Raw genomic sequence first — 20,551 nt, forward strand, 5'->3', positions numbered from 1 at the left:
AGGCTTGGCTCTGCTGTGACGAAACAGTATTTTGGGAATCCATTCATACCAGAAGCCAGACCGGGACAGCAAGGGGGTCCACTTCACAGCCATGGGGCTGCAATGTTGAACTCCAACTGATCCAGCAAGGGTGACAACCACCAACCAAGCCAGCAAGGCCTGACGGAAAAGATCCCCACAAGAAACACAAAAGATCTATATAAAAACATAAACTTGAGAATAAGATTAAGTGCATAAAATAAAATTAAATACATAAAAGAATTTATACTAAAACTAATAGAATAAATAAGATCAACTAAAAGCGAAATAAAAGAGATGGGTCTTGAGCCTCTCCTTAAAAACCTTTACAGACTCTGCGGCCCTGAGGTTCTCCAGCAGGCTGTTCCAGAGGCGAGGATCATAATGGCAGAACGAAGCCTCACTGTAAGTTTTGGTCCTCACCTTAGGGACAAGTAAAAGGCCGGCACCGGAGGACCTCAGGGTCTGCAAGGGCTTATACTTTAAAAGTAGATCATTTACATATCACAGAGGACTGTGGGCTGCAGCCTGCCGTCCACCACTGACATCTATACGACCAGATGCAGGAAACGGGCCTCCCACATCCTGAAAGACCCCACTCACCCCTCACACCCTCTGTTCTCCCTGCTCCCCTCAGGTAGGAGACTGAGGGGCATAAAGAGCAGGACCACCAGACTGAGGAACAGTTTCTTCCCTGAAGCAGTCAGACTGCTGAACTCCGGTTGAGCACTGCACCCCCCCCCCTTCCATGGACGACAAGCTAATTCTCAAGTGCAATATCACAGGGCTGTGCAATACTGTCACCGGCTGGCCTTTGAGCAGTGGGAGTGTAGGAAGTTCTCAGAGGTCAGGTTAAATTAGTAGAGATATTTATTTGTCCAACACATTCACAAACGCAAGAGGCCTCGCCACTGATATTACAGGTGGTTTAAATACTAATTAAGCATACCATCTCCTCCTTCCTGGAGGGAGGTTTACCTTTACTGAAATCTACAATTCATATAAAAAGGCTACATTCTTTATTCTAAATTCCTTAAACAAATTATAAAATCAAATTCATTTTTATTACTCTAATTTAAAAAATCAAGTAGAAACATTAAAACAACAAATATCTCCCAAATACAATGACTTCCCCCCCTCAGGCCTCTGAATAGATTCTCCTGGAACCTTAAATATAGCTCTGTTCCTAGGGGAAGGGTTTTGCTGGAGCACACTGGAAAAGACAAAAACAGGTGAGTACATCTTGCAGTCACATCTTAACCCAATTATAATGAAACTAACATTCCTTTCTTCCAGGTAGCTGCCAATTCATCTACATACCACACAGGAAAAAATAAAATCATGCAAACCCCAATAAACCCTTATTCAAACCTATAAAATGTGACATTTATTTCTGTTTTAAGTGTTACTTTTTAAAATGTTGTGTGCCCACGTACCATACCTATAACTTTAATAAGGTAACGAAGGAGATCTTTGTTACAAATACTTAATATAATATACTGTGCAATTTGAAACATACTTTCTGTGCAATACTCATCAGGAAACACACCGTAACATATTGATATCACATTGATATTATATTATTAATTTATGTCTGAATGTAAACGGCTGGCCCGGGACCAGAGAGCCTAATTTCGTTTTATCATGTGATAAAATGACAAAGATTTCCTGATTCCTGATTAAATAAGACCATTAAAACATTTGTAAACCATTAAAGGAATCTAAAAATCAATTCTGTATTTCGCAGGGAGCCAATGCAGCGATTTAAATAATGGGTGTAATCTGTTCCTGCCCTCTGGTCCTTGTCAGGACTCGTGCCACAGAGTTCTGTAGAAGTTGTAAGTTTGAAAAATACTTTTTGGATAAACCAGAGAGCAGGGCATTACAATAATTTAAATGACTAAGAATAAAAGCAAGCATCAGCACCTCAGATGATAACGTCCTATCGTAAAGACACTTTAAGATACTTAATGTGTGGCATAAAATTTACCTCAGAGTCAAAAATTATACCCAGCTTTCTCACACAGTGAGATGGTTTAAAATTCTGAAGATGTGGTAAAATCATCGCTCTCGTCTTCAGAACTGATGTTTAAATTTGGGTTTACAATCTTGTCTTTAGAGTTTAATCTGTTCCATCAGGGAAAAACTAAGTATTGTACCTAAGGGGAAAATTTGCATTACGATAAGAAGTTTTTAATGATACTTCATTATTTGTGAAAAACATAACATAGCGATCACAACAAACTAACACAACACAACAACATCTATCTTTTGAACCTCTTTTGAGATCACGAGGTGCTGGAGCCTATCCCAACGACTTGTGGACACTCATGGACTGTATAGGAGAACTGGACAGAGTAATTCCTCTCCCTTGGCATTCCAAACAGGAAGTACTGTGGATTGAAGCTTTTTTTCACCTGTTTTTAATAATCTTAATTTTTCATAAATATGTTGAATGCAAATTATTCAAGCTATAAACTGACTAATCGGATGCCTGAATAAAAGTATGTGGTTCCCACTGGTCCTCATATCCAGTGTTCTAAACATTCAGATATTGTGTAGCTCTCTTTCAAATGGTAAGCGTGTGGCCTTCCAACAAGCTCACTCCTGATTGGTGAGAGTGGTTGCTATTGAAACATTGTCTCAAAACCAATCACTGGCTCCAACATGGCGGTGTCTGTATTGTAAAAAATGGCAACTGAATTCACTTGGGACTAAACCCTTATTTATGAGTGATGTCACGCTCACTCTGTCTATTTCTCATTTACAGTCAATTGGTTCACTCTGAACAGGTCTCCAGTCTGTTGCAGGCACACAGTCAAAACTAAAGAAGATTCAGAATCACCAATTAACCTGTGAAGCAAATTTTTGGACTGTGGGAGGAAGCGGGAGTGATCGGGAGAAAACCCACACGTGCATGAGGCGAACCTGCACAGTCCACATGGAAAGACCACAGCCAGAATCTGAACTGAGGCTTTCTCACTGTGAGGCGAGAGTGGTCACCACTACACTACCATGCAGACCACGCGCTAAGATAAAACTCTAAAGTGTGTAATCATTTAATGCATCTGATTTGATCCTTTTTAAAATTTTGGAATGTGATGTTCTGCTGCTGAATCTTTACGACTGCCCTGCTCTAACATCACTGCAACAAAAAGAATCTTTTGACCAGCAGAGGGCGCTGGAAGCACGGAAAAAGGATTGTTGGAGAGGTCTGCTAAAATATACAACTTCATTGATCCTCACTTAGAAATTGGAGAACACTTAATCTGGTTTGTTAAAATAGCCCAGACGTTAATAAGATAACATTTCTGTTATAAACTGCTGACTTTTACTTTTAAAAGATCATTGTTCACAGAAGAAAACTTTAAATATTTGCTCTGTTATTCTCATAAATGATGTGGGTAAAATGCATGGGGGAGAAAGGATCCATTTAGACCAAAAATGTAAAAAAGACAAAGAACAAATCATGAAATGTCTTCAAATCAAATAAAAAAATGGAAAGAGAAGTTTAATCAATCATTTATTTTATAGATTGACATTAGAAAAACAATCAATGGTTCAAAAACAGATGGATTTGCTGATTTTATTGAAACAAAATACTCTGAACTAATACAGAAAATATTTGGCAATGAACCGATACAGGAAGGAAAAACAATTTTTTGCACCAACTATTACTAGTGTGTGATTGTGTGTGTGTGTGAATGTGTGACTGTAAACCGCTTGAGGCCTTCCAAGAAGGTTGTAAAGCGCTAAATAAGTATACACCAATTAACATTTAGTAATTAATCAAGAACAAATGGTAAACAGTGATTAACATTCAAAGTGCTTTTCAAGGCTGTAATTGTGATCCACCAATGGAGTAATCTAGGCCCCACAAAACTATCAGCAGCACTTTAAAGTCAATTCTAAACAGCGCTGTTAGAATGGCTCAGGCCCAGGGTTTGATTCCCAGGGGCCACAATGAGCTTTATCCAGTGTGGGTCTTTAAGCAAGACCCTTCGCGCTACTACCTAACTATGTAGACACAAGGGGGGCCAAATCTTGGTCCCTCTGTGCCTGTCCCTAGCTCGGTTAAAATACAGAGTTGTATCAGGAAGGGCATCCGGCGTAAAACTCTCTCCCTAACCACCAGTGAATCAGTGAAAGCTGATTCACTGTGGCGACCCCTGAAGGGATATGCTGTAAGGTAAACAACAACAACAACTATTTGTCAATGCAAAGTCCTGAGAGCGGGAATGATTTGGTCACTTTTTCTGGTCCAAACTCTGGCATTCTGAACGAGACAGAAGACTGTTCCAGATGAAGGCACAAAGTAGCTACTCTACATCTGAACATGCATGATTGAGACGATAAAAAGCTCAAAGTGAGGCTGAACCTCAGCTCGAAGTCTGCTTTGACTTCACGATTTGTAAGTCCACTTTTGGTCTCTAACCCCCAACCTTCTTAAAAGACCCAACCCAGCAACCGGGATCCACTGATCACAGGTCGACCACTCAACCTATTAACATCAACTTTTCAATTATTTTAAAGTAGTTTTACATAGAGGTTTTCTACCAAAAGTTACACGGTTGGATTCAAACAATATTATCATCACATTTAATTGTTTATAATTTTTCTGAACGCTTGTCTAGATTAAATTTTGTTTGGATTCAGGTCAGGGTAAATTTTACCATCCCATTTAAATTTGTCAAACTTTTTCAGCTCCTGTTTAAGATAATTAAAAACTCTCATTTTAGCTCTCCGCCTGTTTTCTTCAGGAACATTTTCTTCTGGTCTCAGCTGCTCCATAACTTGCGATTCCTCTTTAAACAAATTGCTCAGACTCTCAACCTCAGCACAGCCGCCGTGTGCCCAACGCTTTCTTTCAGTCGTGTCTAAACCAAACAAATCACTGCAAGATCTGCAAGGATCCATCGGTCTTCCTTCACTGATATTGAAAGCCTCACATTTAACATTGGAGGGTAGCTGGATATTTCTACTAAAATATAACTTTTTTTGTTTATCTGGATAATATGTCATTACAGCATCGGATGCTAATCTATGCCAGTAACCAAAACAGGACGCAGCAACCAGTATTTCTCCAGCAGGACGACCACGCGTGGACATGGAGACCCCATAATATCTGCAGGAATCGCACATCTGAGAGACGCAGATGGTGGAGGAGAACAAAATCTGGGAAGAAGTTCTTTCTTTCATTTGAAGAACGACAGTCTGGAGTCTGTCTTTAATCAGGTCTTCTTTTTCTTGTCCGTAAAGACGGACAACCTGTTGGAAAAAGGATCCAGATGTGAGCAAAAACATCACCATCCAGAAGACTTCCTGACATTAAAATCCAGTATTTTTCAATCCACTATATGTAGCTCCTGTTATTGGAGTCGGAAGTCCGAATTATTAAATGATTATGTAAAAGCTTAAAGCTGTCAAAGTTCTCTGATACGCTCAGAAGCCATTTTGATTTGCTGACTCTAGTTTAGTTTCATTTTTCTAGAAAGGCCTCCTGAAGTAGGAGGGACTCCAGGAAGGTGTGACGCAGGTAATGTTTGTGATCCTGCTGGACTACCAATACAGCAGAAGTAGAAACAAAGATCTTCTATCTGTTACTTAGAGGTCTAAAACACCAAATATGAAGAAGAAAAAAGTTTCAAAGATGTTTGTTTAACTTTCTATCTACTGTTATCTGTCAGGAAAAAAAGACAGAAACCTCATGAAGAATTATTCAATCATCAGAGAATATCCTACCATGTCTAGCAAACAGGAAAAAGGACTCCTCCTGGGAAGTTGAGTGGAATAAAGTCGGAAGGGTTCAGGGTATTCATTCTCCAAATATTCCAATGTGTCGTCATCATCACCCAGGAGATTTCGTGGTGAAAACGGTGGAGAGTTGATCAGTCCCAGAAAAAACAGGCAGTGAAGAATCTAGGAATTGAAGGAAAACACAGAAACGCATCATTTCCTATTTTTTAGTCTTGCTTGATCATGGTTCCATTAAAACCCACCTCATCCACCAACATGGACGTGTCCTGCCGAGTCAGGTTATTCAGATCAACCATCGTGGTTATGAGGATGAAGGCATTCCTCCTGAAAACCTCTCCATCTGACAGATATTCAATCCTGCAATGAAAACATTTCAGGAATCTGGTCTAACTACGACGTTCTACAGCAGATTATGGAAGAATAGGTCAGGAAATCTATCAACTCACTGTTTTTCTTCCTCTTCGTCCGCCTAAAGCAAAAGATGGATAGAGGAAAGGTTATAAATATGTGGAACATGGAAGATGAAAATTGTGTTAAAAGGTTATAACAGATGAAAGATGCTGCTCACCATTGTGTTGTCCTTTTAGATAAAATTTTACTTTTTTCTGAAGTTTTCTCTGGTGTGTCTGAAGTTAGTCGACTCAGAGCTTCAATTGAAAACGTTTCACAGTAAATGAAGGTTTGAAGTTTTGTCTCCGCCTCTGAATCCTTCAATCATTGACTGGTTTCAGTGCACAAGTTTAAACAAAGCAGGAAGTTCCCCGGCTACACAAGGCGGGGCAAAAGAGAGAAGGCTCTGGGGTAGAAAAAGTCAAGTCTGCTCGGTGTCAAGTTACGGAAACTGTTTGGAAAAGGAAAATATGCCAAAAAATAAAAGACTTGTTTTATTGTTGATGATATGACTGAAGGTCTGACAGCAGAGCTACAACTAAAGTCCTCTGCAGGTTAGTTAGTTCTGGTTCACAGTTCAGTTTTGTTTTACAGTGAAAACAAAACTTAAGACAATGATGACTCGTTCATTTCAGTAGAATTTGTCTTTTTTTTATTTGTCTCTTGAATGTTTTGCTGCTCAGGTCAGATAAACAGCTAAAATCCTGTCCTGGTCTGTGTTTAAGTGTTTGAGGGTTAGAAGTGGTCCCAAAGTGAAACATATTTCAGAATTAAACAGCTGATTTCTCTGAACCAAAAGCAGGTGAGTGCTGTTATACGTCAGACACGGAGGTGGGAGCATCATGGTTTTAGTTTTAATGTAAGAATTTACATTGTTTTTGATACCAAACTCACATCTTTGTTCATTTTAGAGGAAATTTCAAAAAGCTGTGTTTAATGAATTAAATCTTGATCTCATAGATGGGATCTAAAGGTTTTAGGATTTCCTTATGTTTCTGTCATCTCCTGGCTTCTCCAGGAGGTCTCTAATCTTTACAACACTCAGCTCCTCTACCTTTGGGATTTTGAGGGTTCTTCAGGAACTGCAGAGATCAGATTTTGTTCTAGGAGCATCTCTTCCAGGTTGGGGCTTGGTCATCACAGAGATCTCTACCAGGTCCTCATGGTTTAACCTGGTTTCATTTAGGACCATTCTGTGCTGTGACTTCAGAATCTGAAATGTTGTTCCACCCTGAAGCTACAGAACCCAGACATGACACACAGTTCTGTAGGGATGTGAAGAACTGTCCTCCATTCAATCTCCAATTAGGTTTTTTGTTTACTTTAGTGACTAAATCCTGAAAAAACTTGTTCTTTCTGCTTTATGTGGTTCTTGATTCTCTGCTCTGGTTTTTCTGTTCTGCAGAGCTCACATATGAAGTGAGGAGGGGTTCTGTTTTCAGAGCGGTTCACACCGGTGTTGGTTGAAGCTCATCATGAGTCCACGTGAGAAAGAGCTTCAGATGGTGTGAGCTGAATACATTCAGGATCTGAGTGCAAACAAGTTGATAACAGCTGAAAATCAGCCTAGAAGTCTTTGTGTCAGAATCATCTTCAACCAGGAATTCAGGAACTTGGAAGAACACGAGTTCTGCTTCTCTGTGCTGCAGAACTTCCTGTTACAGAAACGGAGACTGAAAAATGTCTGATGGATTCTGGTTCATGTTCAGTTCCACACAAAAAGAAGGACACAAAAGTTTTTTACGTTTTTACATTTTATTTACCACACTCTATACATTAAAGTCACATAAATATATACAATGAATTTCTGTCTTTTTACTCCTTTTGAGTGGAGATTGTGATCAAAGATTTAAAGTAAAAGACTTTTTTCTAAAATCTTTGGAAAATAAAAACTTGCGTTCTGACAAGGGTCGGAACGCAAGTTTTAGTTTACGTTTTTTCATTTTCTGTGTGTTTGTTTAATATTTCTTAAACATAAATATATTTTAATTTTAATTGACTTGCAAATGTTGAATGGCTGCTGCTTGTCAGAAAATCTTTTAAAGCTGCTGCTAATTTTAGGTAGCAACAATTCTTGTTTCTGCTCTGACAGTTAAGGGGAAAGTTAAGGGTTAAATATATCACCATTATCTAATGTCAAATCAGTGTCTTCCTGATTTAATATTAGATAACGTATTTTCAGACCTTAAGTTTGAGTTTAGCTTTGCTTAAAAAGAAATTCTTATTTGTCCTTTTATTGAGTTTTGACACATCAGCAACTTCATTTTATTGAATCTTAATCTTTTAAGTTACTGCTGTAACCCTTGTGCTATCCTAGGCACTTTAACATTGGGAGTTGGGTCATCTCTGTCTTTTCTGGTGTCCCCCAAGGTTCTGTCCTTGGTCCTCTTCTTTTCATTACTTATCTTCTACCCCTTGGCAATATTTTCCGTAAATTTAATGTTAATTTTCACTGTTTTGCGGATGACACCCAGCTCTATGTATCAAGTAGACCTGACTCCTCTCTTCCACCCTCCTCCCTCCACTCCTGTCTATCTGAAATCAAAAACTGGTTCACCTCAAACCTTCTTAAACTCAATAGTGATAAAACCGAGCTACTTCTCGTCGGTTGGAAATCCACCCTCTCAAAAGCAAAAGTGTTACTCTTTCCATTGATTCATCTTCTGTCTCCCCCTCCCCTCAGGTGAAGAGTCTGGGTGTCATCCTAGATAGCTCCTTATCTTTTCAGTCCCACATCAATGACATTACTCGGTCAGCACATTTCCATCTACGTAACATTAATATTAATCGTCTACGCCCCTCCCTCACTGTCCCCTCTGCTTCTATCCTGCTCCACAGTCTGGTCACTTCCCGTTTAGACTACTGTAATTCTCTCCTCTTTGGTCTCCCCCAAAAAACCCTCAATAAGCTCCAACTGGTCCAGAACACAGCTGCCCGCATCATCTCCAGATCCCCCTCCTTCAGTCATATCACCCCGGTTCTCCACCAGCTGCACTGGCTTCCCATAACTTCCAGAATCCAATTCAAACTCCTCCTGTTCACCTTTAAGGCCCTCCATAACCTGGCTCCTCCTTACCTCTCCGACCTCATCCATATTAAAACCCCCTCTCGTTCTCTTCGGTCCTCCTCCTCTGTTCAGCTCTCTGTTCCTCCGGCCCGTCTTGTCACCATGGGAAGCAGAGCCTTCAGCTGCTCTGCTCCCAAACTCTGGAATTCCCTCCCTCCTGACCTCCGTAACATAAACTCTCTTTCAACATTCAGATCAAAACTCAAAACTCATCTGTTTATTTCTGCCTTCCCTTCTTGATTCACCTTCGATTCTTGTCTTTTATATTTATATTTATTGTGCTTTTAATGTCTATTTTTAACCTTTGTCTGTACAGTGTCCTTGAGTTTTGTGAAAGGCGCTTTAAATAAAATGGATTATTATTATTATTATTATTATTATCTAGACCCACTACAGTTCGCTGAACCTTTTTTGTTCAATGATTTGTGATCTTCACTGGTGTCCGTGGATTACATGAAATCTTTCCATGAAACCCACATCTTTCATAAATGATGTGGGTTAGATGCATTGTGGGAGAAAGGATCCGTTTAAATCAAAAGCAGAACTATAGAACTCAAGACAAAGAATAAATTCTGAAATGTCTTCAGAAAAAATACACAAAATGCACAGAGAAAAGGTTTAATCAATCATTTATTGTACAGATTGACAAAAGAAAAACAATCAATGATTCAAAAACACATGGATTTGCTGATTTCAGTTAAACAAAATACTCTGTGAACTAATACAGAAAATATTTGGCAATGAACCGATACAGGAAGGAAAAACAATTTTTTGCACCAACTATTACTAGTGTGTGATTGTGTGTGTGTGTGAATGTATGACTGTAAACCGCTTGAGGCCTTCCAAGAAGGTTGTAAAGCGCTAAATAAGTATACACCAATTAACATTTAGTAATTAATCAAGAACAAATGGTAAACAGTGATTAACATTCAAAGTGCTTTTCAAGGCTGTAATTGTGATCCACCAATGGAGTAATCTAGGCCCCACAAAACTATCAGCAGCACTTTAAAGTCAATTCTAAACAGCGCTGTTAGAATGGCTCAGGCCCAGGGTTCGATTCCCAGGGGCCACAATGAGCTTTATCCAGTGTGGGTCTTTAAGCAAGACCCTTCGCGCTACTACCTAACTATGTAGACACAAGGGGGGCCAAATCTTGGTCCCTCTGTGCCTGTCCCTAGCCCGGTTAAAATTCAGAGTTGTATCAGGAAGGGCATCCGGCGTAAAACTCTCTCCCTAACCACCTGTGAATCAGTGAAAGCTGATTCACTGTGGCGACCCCTGAAGGGATATGCTGAAAGATAAACAACAACAACAACTATTTGTCAATGCAAAGTCCTGAGAGCGGGAATGATTTGGTCACTTTTTCTGGTCCAAACTCTGGCATTCTGAACGAGACAGAAGACTGTTCCAGATGAAGGCACAAAGTAGCTACTCTACATCTGAACATGCATGATTGAGACGATAAAAAGCTCAAAGTGAGGCTGAACCTCAGCTCGAAGTCTGCTTTGACTTCACGATTTGTAAGTCCACTTTTGGTCTCTGACCCCCAACCTTCTTAAAAGACCCAACCCAGCAACCGGGATCCACTGATCACAGGTCGACCACTCAACCTATTAACATCAACTTTTCAATTATTTTAAAGTAGTTTTACATAGAGGTTTTCTACCAAAAGTTACACGGTTGGATTCAAACAATATTATCATCACATTTAATTGTTTATAATTTTTCTGAACGCTTGTCTAGATTAAATTTTGTTTGGATTCAGGTCAGGGTAAATTTTACCATCCCATTTAAATTTGTCAAACTTTTTCAGCTCCTGTTTAAGATAATTAAAAACTCTCATTTTAGCTCTCCGCCTGTTTTCTTCAGGAACATTTTCTTCTGGTCTCAGCTGCTCCATAACTTGCGATTCCTCTTTAAACAAATTGCTCAGACTCTCAACCTCAGCACAGCCGCCGTGTGCCCAACGCTTTCTTTCAGTCGTGTTTAAACCAAACAAATCACTGCAAGATCTGCAAGGATCCATCGGTCTTCCTTCACTGATATTGAAAGCCTCACATTTAACATTGGAGGGTAGCTGGATATTTCTACTAAAATATAACTTTTTTTGTTTATCTGGATAATATGTCATTACAGCATCGGATGCTAATCTATGCCAGTAACCAAAACAGGACGCAGCAACCAGTATTTCTCCAGCAGGACGACCACGCGTGGACATGGAGACCCCATAATATCTGCAGGAATCGCACATCTGAGAGACGCAGATGGTGGAGGAGAACAAAATCTGGGAAGAAGTTCTTTCTTTCATTTGAAGAACGACAGTCTGGAGTCTGTCTTTAATCAGGTCTTCTTTTTCTTGTCCGTAAAGACGGACAACCTGTTGGAAAAAGGATCCAGATGTGAGCAAAAACATCACCATCCAGAAGACTTCCTGACATTAAAATCCAGTATTTTTCAATCCACTATATGTAGCTCCTGTTATTGGAGTCGGAAGTCCGAATTATTAAATGATTATGTAAAAGCTTAAAGCTGTCAAAGTTCTCTGATGCGCTCAGAAGCCATTTTGATTTGCTGACTCGAGTTTAGTTTCATTTTTCTAGAAAGGCCTCCTGAAGTAGGAGGGACTCCAGGAAGGTGTGACGCAGGTAATGTTTGTGATCCTGCTGGACTACCAATACAGCAGAAGTAGAAACAAAGATCTTCTATCTGTTACTTAGAGGTCTAAAACACCAAATATGAAGAAGAAAAAAGTTTCAAAGATGTTTGTTTAACTTTCTATCTACTGTTATCTGTCAGGAAAAAAAGACAGAAACCTCATGAAGAATTATTCAATCATCAGAGAATATCCTACCATGTCTAGCAAACAGGAAAAAGGACTCCTCCTGGGAAGTTGAGTGGAATAAAGTCGGAAGGGTTCAGGGTATTCATTCTCCAAATATTCCAATGTGTCGTCATCATCACCCAGGAGATTTCGTGGTGAAAACGGTGGAGAGTTGATCAGTCCCAGAAAAAACAGGCAGTGAAGAATCTAGGAATTGAAGGAAAACACAGAAACGCATCATTTCCTATTTTTTAGTCTTGCTTGATCATGGTTCCATTAAAACCCACCTCATCCACCAACATGGACGTGTCCTGCCGAGTCAGGTTATTCAGATCAACCATCGTGGTTATGAGGATGAAGGCATTCCTCCTGAAAACCTCTCCATCTGACAGATATTCAATCCTGCAATGAAAACATTTCAGGAATCTGGTCTAACTACGACGTTCTACAGCAGATTATGGAAGAATAGGTCAGGAAATCTATCAACTCACTGTTTTTCTTCCTCTTCGTCCGCCTAAAGCAAAAGATGGATAGAGGAAAGGTTATAAATATGTGGAACATGGAAGATGAAAATTGTGTTAAAAGGTTATAACAGATGAAAGATGCTGCTCACCATTGTGTTGTCCTTTTAGATAAAATTTTACTTTTCTCTGAAGTTTTCTCTGGTGTGTCTGAAGTTAGTCGACTCGGAGCTTCAATTGAAAACGTTTCACAGTAAATGAAGGTTTGAAGTTTTGTCTCCGCCTCTGAATCCTTCAATCATTGACTGGTTTCAGTGCACAAGTTTAAACAAAGCAGGAAGTTCCCCGGCTACACAAGGCGGGGCAAAAGAGAGAAGGCTCTGGGGTAGAAAAAGTCAAGTCTGCTCGGTGTCAAGTTACGGAAACTGTTTGGAAAAGGAAAATATGCCAAAAAATAAAAGACTTGTTTTATGGTTGATGATATGACTGAAGGTCTGACAGCAGAGCTACAACTAAAGTCCTCTGCAGGTTAGTTAGTTCTGGTTCACAGTTCAGTTTTGTTTTACAGTGAAAACAAAACTTAAGACAATGATGACTCGTTCATTTCAGTAGAATTGGTCTTTTTTTTATTTGTCTCTTGAATGTTTTGCTGCTCAGGTCAGATAAACAGCTAAAATCCTGTCCTGGTCTGTGTTTAAGTGTTTGAGGGTTAGAAGTGGTCCCAAAGTGAAACATATTTCAGAATTAAACAGCTGATTTCTCTGAACCAAAAGCAGGTGAGTGCTGTTATACATCAGACACGGAGGTGGGAGCATCATGGTTTTAGTTTTAATGTAAGAATTTACATTGTTTTTGATACCAAACTCACATCTTTGTTCATTTTAGAGGAAATTTCAAAAAGTTGTGTTTAATGAATTAAATCTTGATCTCATAGATGGGATCTAAAGGTTTTAGGAATTCCTTATGTTTCTGTCATGTCCTGGCTCCTCCAGGAGGTCTCTAATCTTTACAACACTCAGCTCCTCTACCTTTGGGAGTTTGAGGGTTCTTCAGGAACTGCAGAGAATAGATTTTGTTCTAGGAGCATCTCTTCCAGGTTGGTGCTTGGTCATCACAGAGATCTCTACCAGCTCCTCATGGCTTAACCTGGTTTCATTTAGGACCATTCTGTGCTGTGACTTCAGAATCTGAAATGTTGTTCCACCCTGAAGCTACAGAACTCAGACATGACACACAGTTCTGTAGGGATGTGAAGAACTGTCCTCCATTTAGTCTCCAATGAGGTTTTTTGTTTACTTTAGTGACTAAATCCTGAAAAAATGTGTTGTGCTTGATTTTCTGCTCTGGTTTTTCTGTTCTGCAGAGCTCACATATGAAGTGAGGAGGGGTTCTGTTTTCAGAGCGGTTCACACCGGTGTTGGTTGAAGCTCATCATGAGTCCACGTGAGAAAGAGCTTCAGATGCTGTGAGCTGAATACATTCAGGATCTGAGTGCAAACAAGTTGATAACAGCTGAAAATCAGCCTAGAAGTCTTTGTGTCAGAATCATCTTCAACCAGGAATTCAGGAACTTGGAAGAACACGAGTTCTGCTTCTCTGTGCTGCAGAACTTCCTGTTACAGAAACGGAGACTGAAAAATGTCTGATGGATTCTGGTTCATGTTCAGTTCCACACAAAACAAGGACACAAAAGTTTTTAGGAAAAAGTTTCTTTTAATCAGCAGCTTCATTTTAAAACTGTGGAGACAAACTTTACACAAACTAATTACATTATTTACGTTGAAATCTTACTTTTTTGCTTTTATTTTATTTACATTATAGATTTTAGTCACATAAAAATGTAAACTGAATTTCTATCTTTTTACTCCTTTTAACTAGATTTAGTCAAGGATTTAAAGTAACAGACTTTTTCTGAAATCATGGGAAAAAAACATTTTAAAAAGCTTAAACTCAAAGTTGCATTCTGACTCTTGTCAGAACTCAAGTTTGAGTTGATATTTTTTCATTTTCTGTGTTTGTTTAATATTTAAACATAAATGTATTATTTTAATTTAGTGTCAAATATTGAATGACTGCAGCTTGTCAAACCTTTTTTTGAACTGCTGCTAATTTTTTGTAGCAACAATTCTTGTTTCTGCTCTGAAAGTTAAGGGGAAAGTTAAGGGTTAAATATTTCACCATTATGTAATGTTAAATCAGTGTCTTCATTTTAAACAGACAAGTATTTTAAGAACTTAAGTTTAAGGTTAACTTTACCATATGAAAAAAAATGTATTTGTCCTTTTATTGAGTTTTGACACATCATTAACTTCGTTTTATTAAATCTTAGTCTTAACATTTCCCTTAACCATCAAATTAGAAGCTACAAATCAGGCGCCAACTTCAGGTTCTTGAAGGTCGGTCTGCTACCTAAACTGCTGCTCAGACATATGACTGCTCTTAAGCAGCAGCAGAGGTTTCCCAGCATGCATTGCTGAACTCGTCTCGCTCCACTCTCCACAGCTGAAGACGGGCCACTACAGTCTGCATCATCACTGTCCTCACAATATTTTACTAACCTTTTCAACTTATTTCTATTTTTTATGTTTAACTTCCCCATTATCTACTTTGTCTACTAACTGGTTGATCAAACCTATTTATAGATATCCAATTACTTAGTTACTACAATAATCTAACATGATAAATGGGGGGAGAGGCAGTGCTTTGATGCATAGTTGACTGCAGTCTTGTGGAGAAATCTGAAAAAGCTTTTTTCAGATTTGCTCGGACAGCAGCATGCACACAGTTGGTTTTTGATCCGGGCGCTCTCAGGCCCCGCCGTTCTGCAGCTGTCTGAGCACGGCGTCGGAGAGGATGGGGCCGTGCTGCTGGTGACACCTGCAAAGGAGAGAAAACGCTCAGGACGGCGTGGCGTCACAGCATCACCATCCTGACGGAACCACAAACCGGCAGGATTTTCATGACGATTACAGATTTTCTGTCTAGTCTGTGGCAGATGAAGGTTTGGTGAAATTAAAAACACATTCCATTTAAAGAAACTTTACAATTCAGGTTTGTTGAGTTGAAGAACAAACGATGGTCGGATAGAACACCCACCTCCGCTTCTCTGCGCCGAGTCGCAGGTTTTTCAGGAAACTGTCTTTGTGTTTTGATACCAGCTGGTGATGCTCTTTGTCTAGCCTCTTTCCCACGGGACCCTTCCTCAGCTCATCCCACTCCTCGCTGGTCTAAAGGCAAACCAAGTTTTAATAAAAAAACTGAAACAAAGATCATGGAGGAGAGGAGAATTTCTCACCGTGTGTTTAAAGGCCTCCCCTCTGTAAAAGCTTCTGGAAGCGGGGTAGTCTACCCCGACTTGGCACAGATGCTCCAGACTTGGAGCCACCAGGTGGAGCTCGTCTCCGTCGTAGCCGTAGAACTTCTTGTCCTCACAGGTCATCAGGACGAGCTGGTCACAGGGGTACGGGCTGCCCTCCACATAACCCACCACCTGCATCTGAACTGTGGTGGGCAGGAAGAACTTCCCCCACGCGTTCAGGTCTGCAGCGTTGCACTTGGTGTCATCCAGGACCCCCACGGTTAGTGTTGCACCGTCTGGACTGTTCAGCTGGAAGGTCTTATTTCTTTTGTTGCAGATTGTGTTTGACACCCAGTCGCGGTATTTGGGCCCTTCAAATACAAAAGCACAAAACCATGAAGTTCAGACGCTCAGAGGCAGAAATCGTAGAATTGATCTTTGCGTGCAGCTTACCAGTGATGCCATTGCACTGAGGGAACGAAGACATGGTGGCCATTGTTCTGCTAAAAAAAAAGGGTTGCACTTTATTTTGAAGTTACCTTAATAGGTTTTGGTTCGTTTTTCTTCTTTACATTGCTTTGTTGTTTTTTTTCTTTTCGTTTTTCTTCTTTACATTTCTCTGTTTTCGTCTTTGAGGAAAAAAATCTTTCAAACCGCAGCGTCACGATTCTTCATCATACGTGGAAATGTCGGTACATCTTCTGGACGGCGCCCGTTTAATTCACCGCCGATATTGATCCCGATCGGATCTGGGGGATTTTTTAGGGGGGGGGGGTTGTGTGAACACCGATCGCACACCAATCTCTCCGTGACTTTACATTTTATTTGAGATTTAAAAGAAGAAGAAAAAACAGACAAAAACAAAAGGTTTATTGACAGAGATGAAAAACATTTTGTCACTGAAATAATCTATTCTTTTCTTTTAAGCTTTGACAGTTTTGGTGAACAGAGACTTTAGAAACCACAGCAGCAGAAGGTGTAATTGGCAGTGAAAAGCGTCACCTTCCAGCAAAGAGGTCCTCTGCAGACGTTTGGACGCCCCGTCACTGTTGGGAAACAGTTCAACCTGAACCAACACGGATCTGCCTTCCCAAAGTCTCCTTTCAGAAACTTTGGGAACCAGAAACGTGTTGAGTCTAAAGCAGACAGGAACAAACGCATAAAACAGGAACAGGTTCCATACCGCCGTCAACCCTGCGTTGGGATGTCCCGCCCTTTTCCTTTCTCGGGGGGGGGTGTCATGGTATCGACTCTGTTCCATCCGGTCCTGGTGAAGAGTGATAGTTTACAGCTGTAGTTCAACGGAGATGGTGGGAGTTGACCTTTACCGTCCATCTTGTTTGTAACCTTCATGACATCTACGTGCTGACAGTGGGAGGGTTTTGCAGCTGAAGTCTAGGAGTCCAAAAGCCCGGAAACACCAGAACCACACGTTGGACTGAGCAGCACTGGGAGGTGGTCCGTCAGGGTTCAGATACAGCGCTTGAAGACAGGTGTCCAAACTGCACCAACAGCTGCTGCAGCTCCGCTTTACAATGGGCATAAATGAGGCCGGGCAGACAGGAAGTTTTCTAAAAATCCCATTTCCACTGATGATCTCACCGGTCCCGCTAGAGCCAACATTTACAAAACACGCAGGCGGAGAGCAGAAAGGTTGCACTTAGGCATCACCCGTTCTCCATCTTCAGGAAGATCTTTAATCAGAAGCTTCATTCTCCCTCCAAACCAGCTCTTTCCTTACATGCAACCAACACTGGAGGATCAAAGACGTCACATCTTAAATTCTCAGCATAGATTAGGTTCTCCTTGCAGATTGGCCTCCAGAGAGCAGTCATTAGATGTCAGCGACTAGTCCACATCAGCTTCCTAATGCACACCAACCATGAAATGACTGCCTAGATCTTTCCCGTGTGTCCTCCAAGAGGGAAACTCTGTCTTTCAAATATTGCTGTTGGTCTTCAGGCGACTGTAGACGTCCAGTTGTGTCCCAGATACTGACTGGACCTTCACCAAGAGGATTCTTCCAAAGTGCACTCGCTCGTAGACAAGTTCTGACTTATCCAGAGGGAGAGACGCAACTTTTCAAAGCTACTGACCTCAAAACGACTTGCCAGAGATATCTATGACTGCGGGTTTATCCATTTCACACCGGTAGAAAAAAGTCACAACCATCGTCCAAGACACTTGTGGTATGTGTCACAGAGGGAAAGACATCCCCCTCCCCCAGAGGATCTGCCCTTCACCTGGAAGTTCATGTAGCGGCTGATCTTAGCAAGTCTCAAGGTCTCTAGCTGCTCCCATTAATCCCCTCAATTTTCTGGTTGCTACGGAAACTCCCAAAATGCGGGCGAGCACGTATGTTCCTGCGCAGCACACGGTCTAGGAGTTCTGTTCCCGACGGGCTGACGCCAACATTCTGTCTTTTTTAATGATCATTATTTTCGTTTCTGTTATTTCACCGAGGAGCGTTTGTGGCTCCAGTAATGAGTCAGACGCTGATGCACAGCAGATGTCAGAACATTTAAAAGAAGTGAGTCATCAACACAGCCACGTTTAGACAAGTTTTATCCACTTTGCCTAAAGGCGGAACAGAAAAGCAGTACTTACGAATGACAGCGGGCTGAGGTTTTCTCCATTCCTTAATTCTGCAACTGGAAAAAGACGATCAAAGCACTGAATTCAGTATTTTTCCACACCAAGTATCAGTGTGGAAAAATTAAATAATATTGCTGCAAGTGAACTTTTGATTGTGCTCTCTGTCATTTTTATTTGGTCAAATTTTCTCTTAGACTCTGTTACTCCAAGGATTTGAACTTTAATTTTGTATTTACTCCTTTTATGACCATCAACTCTTTTCAACTTTGAGACTTGCTTGATTCTTTAACTCTACTTTATACAGCCTATAAAAACATTCCTTGATAGTAGTGACTGCTGTCTTCATTTCAAACATTAACTGTATTGTATTTATGTCATTCTTTAATTAGTGGTTAAATAGGTTTTTGGTAGTAAAACTCAAATTTGGTGAAACTTTATTAAACATAATAAATATAAATTTACAACCAACTTCATTTCCAACATATTTGAATACAAGATAATAGTAGTCTGGATCTTATCTGTCACTTGTATATTGAGTTCTTTTTTTAGTAATTTTTTGACGGAAGAACTGAAAGCGAGGAACGGCTTACATTTCTGAAATAAAAAAAAAAACGAATTAGTTAAAGTTTAAATGCAGTTCACAACATCTTAACTATTTGATTTCTGACTTTGTGTTCTTAAACAGTTAAAAAATATTTTTCACTTAAATTTTATCTATTTAACCTTACTCAAATAATTAAAAAAACATATTTTAATAAAATTCGATCTAATTTATTTTGAAGTTCTCTTTTTTTCATGTTTGTTTAAGTTAGCAGAATATGGAAACGTTTACTAAAGTAGTTCTGCATTTAGCCAGATAACATGATGGTATCCCTCCGCCTGTTATTGAGTTACCCAACCCTTTCTTTGTTCTTCGCTTCCGCTGAAACGAAACTTAAACTGCTCAGACCTATTTCTGACCTAGGAGCACTCCAAAATGAGAAAACTGCCACACTTTTTAACGATATTACGGTACGATATTAACGATAGTACGGCAAAACCTTTGGAAGTTAAAATAGAAAAGAAAGAAAGAATTAAAATGTCTACTGCGTCAAATCAGTTTTTGTAAATTTTGCGACCGATTTTCCTCAAGTATGGATCCTAACAATCTATAGAAAGATAAAGGTTGTTAAAAATCTAAGTTTTACTAAAGGAAAAAAAAAACAAATACACCAAATAGCATATTTACCTGAATTAAGGATGAAGCCTCGCTCTGCGTTCGGATAGAAATGAGCTTCCGCGCTCGTGGCAGTTGGTAAATTCCACTCGAGTCGCCACTCCCTTTGTCGTCACACATTAATGTTTAACAAAGATTACAGAGAGAAGTCAACAAGTACCCATCAACTATGAGGGGAAAACGCATTTCTTTAATGGAAACCACTTTCAAATGTGTTTACACACTACAAACCTTCTTCTATGAATCGAAAAGACTCTTTAAAAAACATGTTAGACCTTAGTGTCGCGAGACAATTTGAATGTCCCAGAGGTCTTGATAACAACATAGCTGAACTATATCACATTCGAAATGACGCAGTTAATCTCGAAAGAACAGGTTTGTTTTTAGGGACAACAGTTTTACTAAAAGTTATTGAACAAGCAGAAAGTTTTCTAACCTGTAACACAAAAATATCAGATTTCGTTTAAAATAATAGATATTTAAACTAAACTAAACTAAACTTGAAGTCCATCATGACAGCCTCAGATCATGCCTGAAAGCTTTACAGACTACTTTAAAAAAAAATCATACTATTAAATCTAACTTTTAATCTGATAATTGTTGATTTTAATGAATTTAAAGAATTGTTCTGATTAGAGGAAACAGGAGAGTTTCAACCTGTTATTAGGTGGAGTTTTCTCCTTGTCCCAAATCCTACACAACAGGTACAACTGTCACATTTTAAACGTATAATTGTTTCTTTGAGTTTGAGCTTTTAAATATAGTAAATTGCTGTTTTCAGACAGAAGTTTTCCCCACTGCCTTAGAAACAGTACAGAGACACCTTCTGAAGAAGAGTAACTTAGATCCCAGCATACTTAATTATGATCAAACTCAACCTTTTTACTTAAAATTATTTTAAATTCTTTATATAATTTTTGTCCAAATA

General features: G+C 39.6%; 3 protein-coding genes across 8 annotated transcripts; all 3 read right to left on the minus strand.

Moving 5' to 3' along the window:
* Positions 1-3,524: 3,524 nt before the first annotated feature.
* On the minus strand, positions 3,525-6,489 carry LOC111948204. The gene is made up of 5 exons (XM_023960030.1): positions 6,344-6,489; positions 6,222-6,244; positions 6,018-6,132; positions 5,761-5,937; positions 3,525-5,286 (listed from the first exon to the last, which is right to left on the minus strand). Exons 1-5 carry the CDS (start codon positions 6,344-6,346, stop codon positions 4,654-4,656), a joined length of 951 nt encoding a protein of 316 aa, XP_023815798.1. The 5' UTR covers positions 6,347-6,489; the 3' UTR covers positions 3,525-4,653.
* A 3,355-nt stretch (positions 6,490-9,844) lies between these two features.
* Positions 9,845-12,824, minus strand: LOC111948207. The gene is made up of 5 exons (XM_023960042.1): positions 12,667-12,824; positions 12,545-12,567; positions 12,341-12,455; positions 12,084-12,260; positions 9,845-11,609 (listed from the first exon to the last, which is right to left on the minus strand). Exons 1-5 carry the CDS (start codon positions 12,667-12,669, stop codon positions 10,977-10,979), a joined length of 951 nt encoding a protein of 316 aa, XP_023815810.1. The 5' UTR covers positions 12,670-12,824; the 3' UTR covers positions 9,845-10,976.
* A 1,383-nt stretch (positions 12,825-14,207) lies between these two features.
* Positions 14,208-19,724, minus strand: LOC101164904. Of its 6 annotated transcripts, XM_023959885.1 has the most exons (8): positions 19,636-19,672; positions 18,420-18,463; positions 16,996-17,079; positions 16,815-16,858; positions 16,266-16,312; positions 15,810-16,183; positions 15,611-15,741; positions 14,208-15,391 (listed from the first exon to the last, which is right to left on the minus strand). In XM_023959885.1, exons 5-8 carry the CDS (start codon positions 16,306-16,308, stop codon positions 15,322-15,324), a joined length of 618 nt encoding a protein of 205 aa, XP_023815653.1. In that variant the 5' UTR covers positions 16,309-16,312; positions 16,815-16,858; positions 16,996-17,079; positions 18,420-18,463; positions 19,636-19,672; the 3' UTR covers positions 14,208-15,321. The 6 variants fall into 6 exon arrangements, with proteins under 6 accessions (XP_023815653.1, XP_023815654.1, XP_023815652.1 ...); XM_023959886.1 differs by lacking the exon at positions 16,815-16,858; XM_023959884.1 differs by lacking the exon at positions 16,815-16,858 and having other exon boundaries at positions 16,266-16,315.
* Between the last annotated feature and the right edge of the window lie 827 nt (positions 19,725-20,551).

The sequence above is a fragment of the Oryzias latipes genome, chromosome 11 (assembly GCF_002234675.1).
Source record: "Oryzias latipes chromosome 11, ASM223467v1".
NCBI classification, from domain to species: Eukaryota; Metazoa; Chordata; class Actinopteri; order Beloniformes; family Adrianichthyidae; genus Oryzias; species Oryzias latipes.

Excerpts from the sequence above, each read along its gene's own strand:
- LOC101164904 (XM_023959881.1), bottom strand. The coding sequence starts at position 18,448 with ATGGAGAAAACCTCAGCCCGCTGTCATTC. Across the intron at positions 16,316-18,419 it reads ACCTCAGCCCGCTGTCATTC|CAGAACAATGGCCACCATGT; the intron begins GTAAGTACTGCT and ends CTTTTTTTTTAG. Across the intron at positions 16,184-16,265 it reads TCAGTGCAATGGCATCACTG|GGCCCAAATACCGCGACTGG; the intron begins GTAAGCTGCACG and ends TTGTATTTGAAG.
- LOC111948207 (XM_023960042.1), bottom strand. Across the intron at positions 12,261-12,340 it reads CGTCCATGTTGGTGGATGAG|ATTCTTCACTGCCTGTTTTT; the intron begins GTGGGTTTTAAT and ends TTCAATTCCTAG. Across the intron at positions 11,610-12,083 it reads TTTCCTGTTTGCTAGACATG|GTTGTCCGTCTTTACGGACA; the intron begins GTAGGATATTCT and ends TTTTTCCAACAG.
- LOC111948204 (XM_023960030.1), bottom strand. Across the intron at positions 6,133-6,221 it reads GACGAAGAGGAAGAAAAACA|GATTGAATATCTGTCAGATG; the intron begins GTGAGTTGATAG and ends TTTTCATTGCAG. Across the intron at positions 5,287-5,760 it reads TTTCCTGTTTGCTAGACATG|GTTGTCCGTCTTTACGGACA; the intron begins GTAGGATATTCT and ends TTTTTCCAACAG.